Source organism: Periophthalmus magnuspinnatus, chromosome 19, assembly GCF_009829125.3.
Source record: "Periophthalmus magnuspinnatus isolate fPerMag1 chromosome 19, fPerMag1.2.pri, whole genome shotgun sequence".
NCBI classification, from domain to species: Eukaryota; Metazoa; Chordata; class Actinopteri; order Gobiiformes; family Gobiidae; genus Periophthalmus; species Periophthalmus magnuspinnatus.
In genome coordinates this window covers 7,990,112-8,002,862 of record NC_047144.1, presented here as the reverse complement: position 1 = coordinate 8,002,862, position 12,751 = coordinate 7,990,112, and the positions used below count along the sequence as shown (strand labels likewise).

The window sequence follows — 12,751 nt, the reverse complement described above, 5'->3', positions numbered from 1 at the left end:
ATAGTCATTTTTAAACATTCAGTTGTCTGTCTTCAGAAACAACCAGACATTTTTTAACATTACCCAGCCCCATTTCAAATCAAACTGGTTAACATGTTGTTTTTTTCACATAGTTTTTTCATTTTGTATTTTTGTTAACAAATATGATTCTTGTTGCAGTTTTGTATTGTAGCATTTCCTAATGTTGTACGCAATTTTTGACGGCAAAATTTGCATAAACTATTCGATTATTAATCAAGAATTTGGGATTTTGGAGAGTCATCAGAGACACAGCACACAAACTGATATGATTAATGTAGATGGAACGCTTCATTTATAATGTAAATGAGTCAAAGTGAAAATAGTGCCGTTGTTGTCATCAGTATTTGCAAGCACATTCCTCACAAAGGGCTGTAATCGTCTGTCATTATCAATACACCGTCAAGTTGTGCTTGTATAATGAGACAGTATTATGTAAGTTTTCCTTCATAACAAAATATAAATTCATACACTCATTGTACCCGTCTATTAAAGCCATTACACGTCTAATGGGACTAACCCGGGTCTAAAGTTTAAGACAACCTCACTGCCACACAAGTTCAGCAAAATCCTAGAACTTACCTGAGGGAACACACATTAAATAGCTTGTACCTATTTTATAATAGTTATTCATTAAAGTTGTATTTATTCTTTACTGAGCAGGTGCAGTGTGTTCTGTACCACATGTGCAGACTGACTGTCCTGATGTTCAGACATTGTGTTGTGTCTGGTGGATGTGTGAAATATGACCTGCAAATGTATCTTATGGGACAATAATGTTGAATCTAAACAAAAAAAAGGGATCAAACTCATTTTAAATTTAACAAAAATGTATTCAAATGTATTATTTATGAACAGCAGAGGACCTTGTTTACCACTTGAAAGTTCCCACAAACATCACAGTAACACACCATGTACTTTCCACACGTTCCGACAATTTGTGAATGATTATTTTAATTTCATGTTATTTAATCTCCATCTTATTCTTATAGCTCTCACCAGTACTGATGCTTTTTTTTACAGTGCACCTTGTAATTCAGAGCAGAATCTGTTTCCCTCCTGCTCTGCACCCAGCCGCACACCCGGTTTATCACACAAGGAAAAACCCACAGGTACACAGGAAGAAAAAACAGCGTCATGTACAAGCACCATGATCTAATGGCGCATCTGACATCATTGTAGTCGATGGCAAACTTTTTAAATGTTTCTTCCTATAATGCGGAGCGGTACAGTAGAGCCGGTGGTTTGTAGGGCCCTCATACTGTGGCAGTATGATGGATTCAGCGGCCAAATAGCCAATTAGGCACTTTGTAGTCTGACACTCTCACAACAGGACATTTAATAATGGGGGACAGCGCTGTGTGTGTGTGAGCGTGCACGCATATGGAGACAACCCAAGGCCTTTGGAGTGATGCTGATTAATGGGGCCTATGTGAGCCAACTACACCCAATCTTCTACAGCCTTTCTATTCTGGTATTTTCTCTTTGTGGCTCATAGCATCCTGCTGAACAATTTTCCCATTCTAAATACAGGACAGACAAAAAAAAAAAAATAAATAAATAAATTGATTTAGAAGCATGTTTGAGTACACATTAAAGGAAAAAAAATAATCATGTTTGTTTTTGTGGGGAAAAAACTAAATATGTGGGTAAAACAGCATAAAAATATAGATTATAAGCAGATTTGTTACAATAGTGCAATATTATAATTTTGTATTTATTTCTCTGCAGATTTAAGCGAGTAACAATATTCGATATTGGTCAATACTGATATTAACAATTTTTTTTTATCCATAGAAAGGCTAATTTCATGTTAAAGAGCTTTCTGGAAATCACTTGCCTGATAATTAAAGTTCAAGTCGTACTTTCTCCAAGAACATTCTTTAGTCATTCATTCAGTAGATAGATATGTTTTATGCCATATATTACAGACAAAGGAACAACATTTGCAGTTATATGATGGGGCTTTAAGTTAAAGTTCACAAATGAAGTTTTCACAATAAGAGAACATCTTCATGTGGGATATTAAATATTTTTTTTGTATGATTGTCCAAACATGCAGACATATTTTAGTCAAATTGCTTTTTTATTTCCATTTGTCGTCATTCGTCTGTTCAAAAAGACAAAAATCGTGGTGCACTGAGGACAAATGGGGGCAGACAAAAAAAATATTAGTTTCAATCTTGGAAGACAGTATACCAAGAGAAGTCTAATTGTACAGTTTACAGTATAATGCACTGTCGTGTCTCAAAAAGTGCTTACATTCATTTCTTTTCTGAAATCTTTGCTTATTTTTTCATTCACACACCTTTCTTTGCTACTCCCCATTCTCGAATACTAGACTTCTGCTCTGTACTGCATAATGGGATGTGTCAAGCAGAAAAATTATACTTTTAGCCCATTTCTCAACTCGTGGAGCTTCTGGGCAGAAAGATAATGCGCTAATTGTCAAGGTCCAGGGAGCAATTGACTAAGTATCCGTATGTCGAAGATGTTTTAAAATTGCATTTGAGTGCGCGCTACAGTAGTTACGGTAATAAGGATCTCATTTCCACCTCTCTCTCCTCTCCTCCGACTCTCCACGATACTGCGCGGAAATGAGTCAGGCTGTTTGTTAAGGAAGGTCACCGGATTTAAATAAGGCTTTTCAGAGCGCACATGAGACTTCAACTTCACCTTTTCTTAAATTGACACAAGGAAGGAGAGGGTCAGACAGAAGACGCCTTTGAAGTGCAGGGAGCATACAGGATATTAGAGCGCGCGAAGGCAGAGGAGATATTAAACTGTCTAGAAGTAGCTTAGTAACTTTTAGAATATGAATATATGGAAAACTATACTTTATTACGACTGCGTTCTCAAAACTTTTCAAGTAAATACTTAAAGGTCATTGATTACGTCAGCCCGTACTTTTATTGCCTTGAGCTCGCCTCTGCCTTCATTATGTTGTAATGTAGAACCTGGGTTATAATAACAATAATTATCATCGTAATGCATTGGATTTACATATAGGATTTTTTACCCTAAGCGTTATACATTAAATTATTCATTCACTCCACACTGTAGGCCCAGCTGCCCTGAGGTAGACCGTGCTCTCGACCCCTAGAGGTTAAGTGCACGCATGGGACGATATTGAAATTTGGTGTCACGGCCAAAATAATTGCATTTAACCATTATATCACGATGATTATTAAAGTTGCCGACAGTTTAGGATTAAGATAATGAATTGGTTCCAAATTTAAACAATAATTATAGTACTGTACTTTGTTATATGTGAAAACAACACTGATCTACAAGAAATCATGAGGGAAAAGTTGTTTTTTCCTTCGCATTCTTCGTCGATTATCTCTGTTGGCGATTATCATAATTACATAAAATGTCCCATGAACGATTATTGCAGGGGTGTCCAAACCTTTCTCATTGAGGGCCACATATAAAAACACAGAGAAAGCTGAGAGCCGATTGAGGGCCATAGACTGGTCGCCAAAACAGTAAATACTTCAAATCTGTGTGTTTATTACAAGTTAGACTGAACCACTAGACCTTTATTCATGCTTGTATCCTCAATGGGACAATATTTGAGATGGGCAGTAAGTAGATTTTCAGAAATGTGCAGTAAAAAGTACTGAAGAAAAATTGGTCTGAGGGCCACCTTTGGTCCCCCAGGCCATAGTTTGGGCATGCCTGGATTATTTTGTACACGTTTTATCACGATAAGCGATATTATTGTTTATTGCCCCATCCCTTGTTAAGTGAATTTTCTTTGGACACAACAGAAGTATGAGCTGGAGTCCAAGTACTAACCAGGTTCAAACCGTAACTTCAGGGATCATAGGAGATCTACCATGAAGTGTAACAGTCAAGTTAATATATAGCCAAGATTTTTTTTTTTTTTTTTACACTTTTTTGGAATGAGGGTGAAGAGCACAGAGACATATTCAGCAAATTATCAGAGCCAGGAATAAATATCACAACATTAAGACCGGCAAAATAGTCTGGCAAGGCATCCAGCGGCCCATCATGGCTCACTTGGGATTAGAATACCATCCAGTGTATGGTAATATACCAAACCAGGCCAGGAGAAAAAGCAATTTTCCCAAACAAATAAATTTCATTTTTTAATCATCTTTAGTGCATTCAAAACCATTATTTTCCTTCTAGCCAACCGCCAAGGCAGGAGACATAGATCTCACTGCCAATCAGCTGAGCGTGGGGTATTGCCATGCACTTCACAGCATCAAGCATAGCAGATGGCTCACAATTAAATTTCAGAACTAAATATTAAGTCTGTAGTATTGACTTCCCTGTTTCAATTAGCTCTTTACAAACACGAAACACAAGCACTCCAGACCAGCTCTCTTCCTTCCCCAGCTCCCCGTACTGTATACTACACACCACATTGGAAAAACCTGCTTCTAATAACGCAGCGCCATGTATAAACCTATAAGTTAGACAGGAGAGCAGAGGGAGATTGAGGGGTATTGGGGCTTCAGCAACAGAGGTACTGGTCTGATTTGACTTTCATGCCCAAAGAATAGTACATTTGACTTTTAAATCAGGTCGAGGAGCGGGGCCAGGGCTCCACAGAGACATAGTGACCTGTTAGGAGAGGCCACACACACTGCTCAGTCTCACCACATGACCACAAAGATGCCAGGACAAAGAATGAGGCTGTGGGTTCAAACAAGGGCTACGGGACTATTATGGTGTCAGAATAGATTTTTTAATTTTTTTTCTAATATATAATTGATGCTGTATATCGAAGTATTATGTATTATTAGTTTCAGTTTGCACAAATGTATCAAGATAATTTCTATAATAAAATACATAAAATAAGGCTGTTCTGTTAGTCATCCGATTATGGGACAGTGCGGCTTGGGATTCATATACCGTAGTTTCAAAGATAGATTTTTTTGCAATTTAAGTGTCTTGTTTATGTCAAGAGCGGGATTTGAACCAGCAACCTTCGGATTAGTAGACAGACACTATAAACTGAGCTACTGTCGCCCTACAGCTATTGTCACCCTATGAAAAAAAAATAGGACAAAAAAATTATAATAAAGTGAAGAAAAATAGGACATATTTTAAGTTTACATATACATTTTTTCGAAATAAATGTACGTTAGCTCACCTACAATTAAATATAGTTAAGGTATGCAAAAGCGAACAAAGATAGACGTGACAACTGACTAAAATTTAGACAGTCATTTACATTATACATGATTAAAAAGCATGGAGAACACATAATCATTTCCAGCAGAATATTTCTCCCTAGTATTGAAAAGTAAAGCAGTACCGTGAGCCTCGTGCACACACACACCCTGTAATCATCACAGGCAGCATCTGATCGTGCGTGTCACAATACAACTGATACTGTAATCCAGGGCAAAGTAATGACAGTTATGTATTTAAGACTCTCTCTGCACTACTGCCCACGCAGTAACAGAGGGAGGGTTACCTATAAGACTCTATTAATAATGGGAGTACAGTATCTTATGAACGGGAAGTTACGTGATACAGTATATAGACAGTAACTTAACAATAAAATAATAGTCTTTAGAGTTGGTAGAAGTAATTACTTTTACATTTGAGGGTTTATGTCTCAAAATGTGACACCATTCTTCTTTGATAGGGCTCTAAACACTTCAAATATAAATGATCTAAGTATATTTGTTACTATTCAAGGAAGTAGCTGTTGTATTGTTTTCATTGACCGGTGAGACTGCCTGATGGGAGGGATTTTGGAAGTGATTTTGGCGGCCTTTAATAGCAGTAAGCGGCTATTAAATGTAGCATTATTAGTAATAGGAATAATTACTACTAATAATACTAATTACAGTAGTATTAGTAGGAAAGGTATACACAACCGAAATCTGTCAGTATAAGCGTGTGGTTTCGGGCAAAAATCTGATTTTGAGATACATTTGAATTGCTTGTGTTAATAAATACAAATTATTATTATTTATTTATTTTTTATGTTTAGGAAATGAATATTGAAAGATATGTTTTATGTGTTTTAAATCCATAGCTTTAACTATTTGTATAAATAAATAAATAAACAAATATAATAATAATAATAATAATAATAATAATAATGATAATGATAATGATAATGATAATGATAATGATAATGATAATAATAATAATAATAATAATAATAATAATAATAATAATAATAATAGACCTTTTTTTTCTCTCTATTTGGTTGTGTTTGTTGCACTAAAAAAACTTTGAAAAACATGCCTTCTTACTGTGAGCGAGCATCTCCCCAAACCTGCTTTTTTTTACATATAAATATTGTTCTTTTGGTTATAATATTCCACTCTATGGCATTTATCTCCATGGACAATGTTCCAATTGTTTTGCAATCCAGCAGGGGACATGCAACCTTCAGAAAATTGCATACTGTATCTTTAAATAAGAAAAAACTAAATTGAGATGGATTTTTTTTGTCATATTACCCAGACCTAATTAGCTGTAATAGTAGTGCAAAAGTAAAAATAATAGAAATGCCATATTTTCTAGAATATAAGACACACTTTTTTTCCGGGAGTGCGACTTATACTCAGATGCGATTTATATGAGAAAAATGTGTTTTTTTCTTAATTATTATTCATTTTTTGGCTGGTGCGACTTATACTCCACAAAATACAGTAGTAGTAGTAGTAGTAGTGGTAGCAGCAGCATTTGTAGTAGTAGTAGTAAAGTATTTCTGTTACAGCAGCAGAATACTGTCTATATCAGGGGTCACCAACCCTGTGCCCGCGGGCGCCATGTCGCCCCCAAGCCCCACATGAGTCGCCCGCAGACCGGTTCTAAAAATAGTACAACTCACTAATGAGCTGCATCTAAAATTTAATTTTATTCTGTAGCTATTTTTTTTTATCACCCTTGCGTTTATATAGATTTAAAAATGACAATATCTTAAACATATGTTCATTATACGTGAAGTTTAGATAAGTTAATGTGAACTTTGACCTACTCACTTCCAAGGTCAGTATTGTGCGCGTGACAAAACCAGTGCTCCGCTCGCGAGCGCTGTGAGGATGCGCTGAAAGCGGTTTCTTACTCCAAAACATGGTAGAAAATAAAGAGATCACTTTCACAACGATTTAAGACTGTAAAAGAAACCTGCGTGTATCTCATCTGCGGAGCGACTGTGGTGACCGCAAAGCGACACAATGTGGAGGGACACTTCACTAAGATAGTCAAATGACGCCATATTCACTACGTCTCACAAAACTCCACACTAACTACCCACGGGGACGCGCACTCCCTACGGGGACGCGCACTATGGGCAGAACAAGCCCAGAGCTAAACGCAGCTTTAGGTAAACAAAAGGCTTTTTTCACGACACCAGTGAAAACGTCACACAACGCAACCGAGATTTATTTAAAAATATGTAAGCTTATTTTTCTTTAACATTACATAATCGATAACTTTATGAAACATGGTGCAATGTATATTATTTATGTTTTGTTAAAAAGGTTTGTGAATGGATAGTGAAAATGGGACACTTTTCCTATGAGATGTAGTGATGTGTCATCTGGAAATTTAACAATTACTAAGATTAATAAAGTTAAAGTGCTGAATACTGATATGTTTCCCTCCTTGCTCATTGTTGATAATTATTTTGAGAAATCATTAATGTGATCAGTGTCTTGCAACATGATCAGTGTGTTCACATAGATGATTATCATTTATCATTATTAATAATGTATAACTAAAGGCAAACTGAGAAAATGTGTTATTTCAGAAGAGCGTCTCAAACTGGTAGCCCTTTGTATGACTCAGTGCCCATAAAGTAGCTCTCATTTTAAAAAAGGTTGGTGACCCCTGGTCTATATATTTGATGGTATACAAATGTGCAACTGAAAACCTCAAAATTCAATAACATAAATTTTGCAGTCCCCCCCCTCCCTCTGTCCCTTCCACACTGGCACAGCTGTGGTCTGTGGCACTTGGCTGTCCTGCTATAGTCTGCCTCACAACTGCCCACTCTGATGTGTGCGAGTCCACTGAGACCAGGGCACGAGTGGACCAAGATGAGCAGTTAACATTGGCATTGCGCAGCTTACCCCATCTGGCCACCCATCTGAGGCCGTGACCACCAGAGTGTAGTAATCCACCGTCTCTCTGTCTAGAGCCTTGTCCAGCACCAGGGAGCCCGTTCTGGAAAACAACAAAGATGGAAAGAATTAGAGCTGGAACAATAACCAAAACACTATCATATTGTCAAAAGCTGTTTGGCCAAAAGAATGTACCGGTAGTTTATTTTTTAATACTGTTTCTACGCAATAACGTTTGTAGTAAAAGAGCAGAGGACATGTTACGAGCCGGGTCCCTCTTGTGACGTAACCCGCTGCTCTCGGGTTCTTTGTGCCTTTGTCTCTGTACATGCAAATTCTGTCGGTGAGCCCCAGGTCCCGATTCGCTGCTTCGATTCACGCCCAGACTCCGGTTGGTCGTTGCTGTCCTTGCGCCGGGTTGGACAGGTACCTTCCCGCTCCACCAGTCCCGGGAGTTCCACCTCACGGGGCGTATCCATTAAAAAACGGCCTGTCTGGGATCATTCTGTTGCCAACTTACCACCCGTTAAATTGTGTCTCTTTTTAGTTGTTACTTAGCTGGAGCTGCAGTGGCTTTTTGTAATATCCTTACGTGGAGACACTTTTTTATTATTATTACAAACTTTTGGAATATATTTTGTATGATTTAAAAATAGTTTGGAATTAGTTCAAGCCCAATTTAGCTAAGCATGAATTGTTTCTTAGTTTTGTTTAATTAATTTCCCTTGTAAAATTGAAAATAGTTGCCAAATGTAGGACTTTTTTAATATATATTTTTATTTTTTTAATTACTTTTATCACTTTTTTTTCTGTCTAATAACGAATTACCATTTTAGTTAACCTTAACATCTGGTCTATTCTTTCTTCCTTCCTCTCAAGCTGAGCCGGTCGTAACACTACCCAACTAAAACGTAATTGTAAGAGTTGTTAATCTAAGTTAATCTAATTGGGAAGATGATAAAAAAAGGTAGCCATCTGGACAATGTTTTTGAAATTGAGACGTTTTAACTGCCATACGGACGTAATTTACAATCTGAAGCTACTGGACTGAAGAAGCAAGAATTTATGATGCCCAGAGCTAGAGCTTTTAGCCCCGGGAGGTATTACAGCCTGAGTTATAGCTTGATTGTGGAGACAAAACATATAATAATTTGGCAACCCATCTTCAAAGTATAGAGCACAACAACAAGAAAGAAATATCATATTTGAAGGAGTGGAGGAGTGGGAGAAGAAGCATAAACGCTCAAATATATGTCAACATAAAGTTTTTGTCACTTATAGACTTGCTCGCAGTGGAAAGAGTAACAAAAACTCAAGTAAGAGAATAAAAGTTACTCAAGAATATGTACTTGAGCAAACACAAATGCAAAATATGGAATATGGAAACAAAGCACAACTATTCAAGGCTTATCAGGGCGTTTTAAAAAGACAAAAGTAGCATTTATACTATTACGCTATGCAATTAACAATGTACACTGAATATCATGATAATATTGTACAGAGAGAGTTGGCTATTCCCCCCTTACGTATTATGAAAACACAAAAGCTGTATCTCATAATCTGGTCCATGCATGTACTTTGGTTTTATTTGTGGCTAAGAAGTAACAGGGGCACAGTGGAGACGTGTTGTGTGCATAAAAATGAGCGTTTGTCTCTGTGTGAACCACCAGAGAGAACATATGTGCTGCTTGATAACGCAGTATAAAGGCCACAGCACCCTCATGTGTAGTTTATCTATCATAATGGGTAATTTAGCACCGAGCTAACGATCATATAGGGATTTACTTTGGGATGCACTTGTCACAACAGCCCAAGGATAACGATATTTTAGAATAGCGGTGATTGTGTTATGTGAAAGTGTACACAAGCTGGATCTGTAATGCACTTTGTCTATTTAAACATATTAACAATCTATCTGTCTGGCATAAATGTATAGACTTGTATCAGTGTGGTAAAGTAAGGATTGTTGTGTTATTAAATCTACAATAGTGCAGTTACATGGCAATAATTCTACATGATTATGCGAGCCAGTCTTTAATTCTGTCCCCTTTAACAGTCTACTCTCATTGGGCTTGAACTGCAGCGATATTCCCAGTAGGACATTTAAGAAGCTTATTATTAAAAGAATGTAATTTACCCCTAAATGGTATGTAAAACCCTCAATCCAAAACATTTAAATAGAATCCAAGATAACCTAACCAATTACTTTGTATTAGAGACACACATGAGACTCACATTAAAGGTATACAGTTGTCCCTCAATATAACGCGGTTCACCTTTTGAGGTCTCGCTGATTTTTTTGTTGTAATTTGAACTTGCATTGTGTTCTGCGTCCTGATTGGCTAAGGGACTGTAGACCATTGTCTATCAGTCTCCTCCGTGCGGTGTCTCCTGTACAGTACAGAATGTGTTCAGCCAAATTTACATAAATGTTGGATCACAGTGTGACTCTGAAGTGCTGTGTGTTTGCAAGTTCTGCACCGACAAAGGCACCTACGAAGGTTTGAACTTTGAAAGACAAGAGAAAAATGTGAGAAAAGTGTATAAAGCTGCAAAACGTAGAGAATAATAGTAAAAAATAAAGTAAAAAATAAAGTAAAAAATAGTAAAAAATAAAGCTGATACTTCCCCCGCAATAAATGAGGGACCACTGCACTATGTCATTTTTCTGGTGAAGGACCTGCCATGCTTGTCTCCAGAAATGTTCCACAGTATGGCATTAAAACTATCCATCATTATAGAAACCAGCAGGTAAGGCTAAGGCAAGTTATAGGTCAGATCTGTGGAAAGGCGGCCCTGCCCACAGTAAGCGTCCAAGCTATCAAGGTATTTTTTAGATCAATGGAAGATAAATGTGTTTCATGCTGAACTGTGGAACATCCTGGTGAAGCTATAACTTCTCCATGGAGACAAAGAGATGCAGACCCTCCACTAGAAAAAGTTACATAATGCACCTTATGCATAACACTTACTATACACACTACACACAATAATGATAATGATTCACATTTTACCAATAAATATGTCATATGTCCATAATTTCTACTTTTAGACACATTTTCAAGCTACTAACGCTATTGTTTTGCCTTTTTTTTTGCTTTGACTTTATTTTTTAGATTTTTATGAATGTAAAAAATAAATTGTCATGAATACACAGATCTTATTATTGTACCACACACAAATAGTAGCAGCAAGTACAGCTCCAAAATCAAGCCAAATTTATCCAATAGCTCAAAGCCCGATCACGCTGTTCTCACGGCGGGCTATTTTTCCTCTCCCGCTTGACGCACGTATGCTAGCTCTGCTCTACAAACGCACTGCAGACTGAAGCATGCCTGGGTGAGGTGCGAGGTGTTTGGAACGGGACAAATCTGGCACAAAAACAATGGTAAACAGAGCCGTGCCATGCCAAATGTGGAGCAGCGGCGGGAAAGAGCGCACATGTGCAGAAGAGAGGGGGATTAGCTGTTATAGGGGTGAAAATCAAATGTACACAGCTTTGAAAACTAAAATTGGTAGTCCTACACACCACCCCAAACAAATAAAAATGAAATAAAAATTATTGGTTAGTCCTGTCTATTATCGAGTTTTTAGTGTACTATTTAACAGCATGTTATTAACAACAGTAAAAAAGATTTAGAACCTTTCCTCTGTTCTGTTTTTTTGTCTGAAATTACTTCAATGTTAATAGTTTCATATTGCAATATTGTAAATGGATTCACTAACAAACTCTTGAGACTCTCAAACTCCCTTGTAAAGAAAAATAACTACTAACAAATTGAATTTACTGAGCTTAATAAGCAAAGTAATACATTTTTAAAAAAGAGCATTTGTATGTGGTGTGTAGCAGAGCCAAGATAAGCATAATACACAATCATTTAGTCTGGCTGTTTCCACTCTCAAATACAATTCTCACTTCAGTCTTCAATAAATATGAGAAATGTGCGTTCCACTGCTCGCGGATGGAGCCTGTTATGTGTATAAATACTCACTTGTGCTGGAGTTGGAAATGCCCATGGGGATCTCCGCTGGTAATTTCATAAGCTATTGGATCTCGCTCTCGATCGACAGCCTTCAAAAGCAAACAGAAAACGCACAAATCAGAACATTTAAATGAGGTTTTGTGCTCCATTGATCAGCCAAACATCAAGACCACTGGCAGGTGAGGAATACTACATGTATTCTTAGCTCTTCATTGTGACGACTGTTATTTACACTGGGATATGCTGAGACACAAGTGAAAAGGAAACTGGGTAAGCATTAGATGAACAGTGTGATCAGTGAACATAGACTGGTGACGCTACATAGATAAAAGCAGGATTTATGTCTGTACTTAGTTGGTGAGAAACCATTTCCTGGGTTTAAACTTCCTGTTATATGCAACATTTCCAGGACTTGTTCAAATTCAAAAGATATAATATAATGTTTTTGTGTAAATTGTTATTCACTACGGAAACAGTCATAATCTTTTATCGCCCTGAAACCTCTGGCTCGCTCTAGTATCTCCTCAAAGACATTATGACTTATACATATGAAGCTTGAAGTTTGATTTACCAGCGGACAGTGCAGTGTAATAAACATACATGATATCCACGCTGTAAGCACGCCAGATTGTGCCTTGGGCGAAACCTACATCGGTCCACATTCACATTCACAAACACTCTCTG

General features: G+C 37.2%; 1 protein-coding gene across 1 annotated transcript in view; it reads right to left on the bottom strand.

The window, feature by feature from the left end:
* LOC117387666 (protocadherin-15-like) overlaps window positions 1-12,751 on the bottom strand; it is a 199,864-nt gene that overhangs the window by 104,176 nt on the left and 82,937 nt on the right. The window contains exons 19-20 of the mRNA XM_055229827.1: window positions 12,077-12,156; window positions 8,094-8,187 (exon numbers count right to left, since the gene is read on the bottom strand). Coding sequence (XP_055085802.1) covers window positions 8,094-8,187; window positions 12,077-12,156 — 174 coding nt within the window. The remainder of the gene's footprint in view (window positions 1-8,093; window positions 8,188-12,076; window positions 12,157-12,751) is intronic.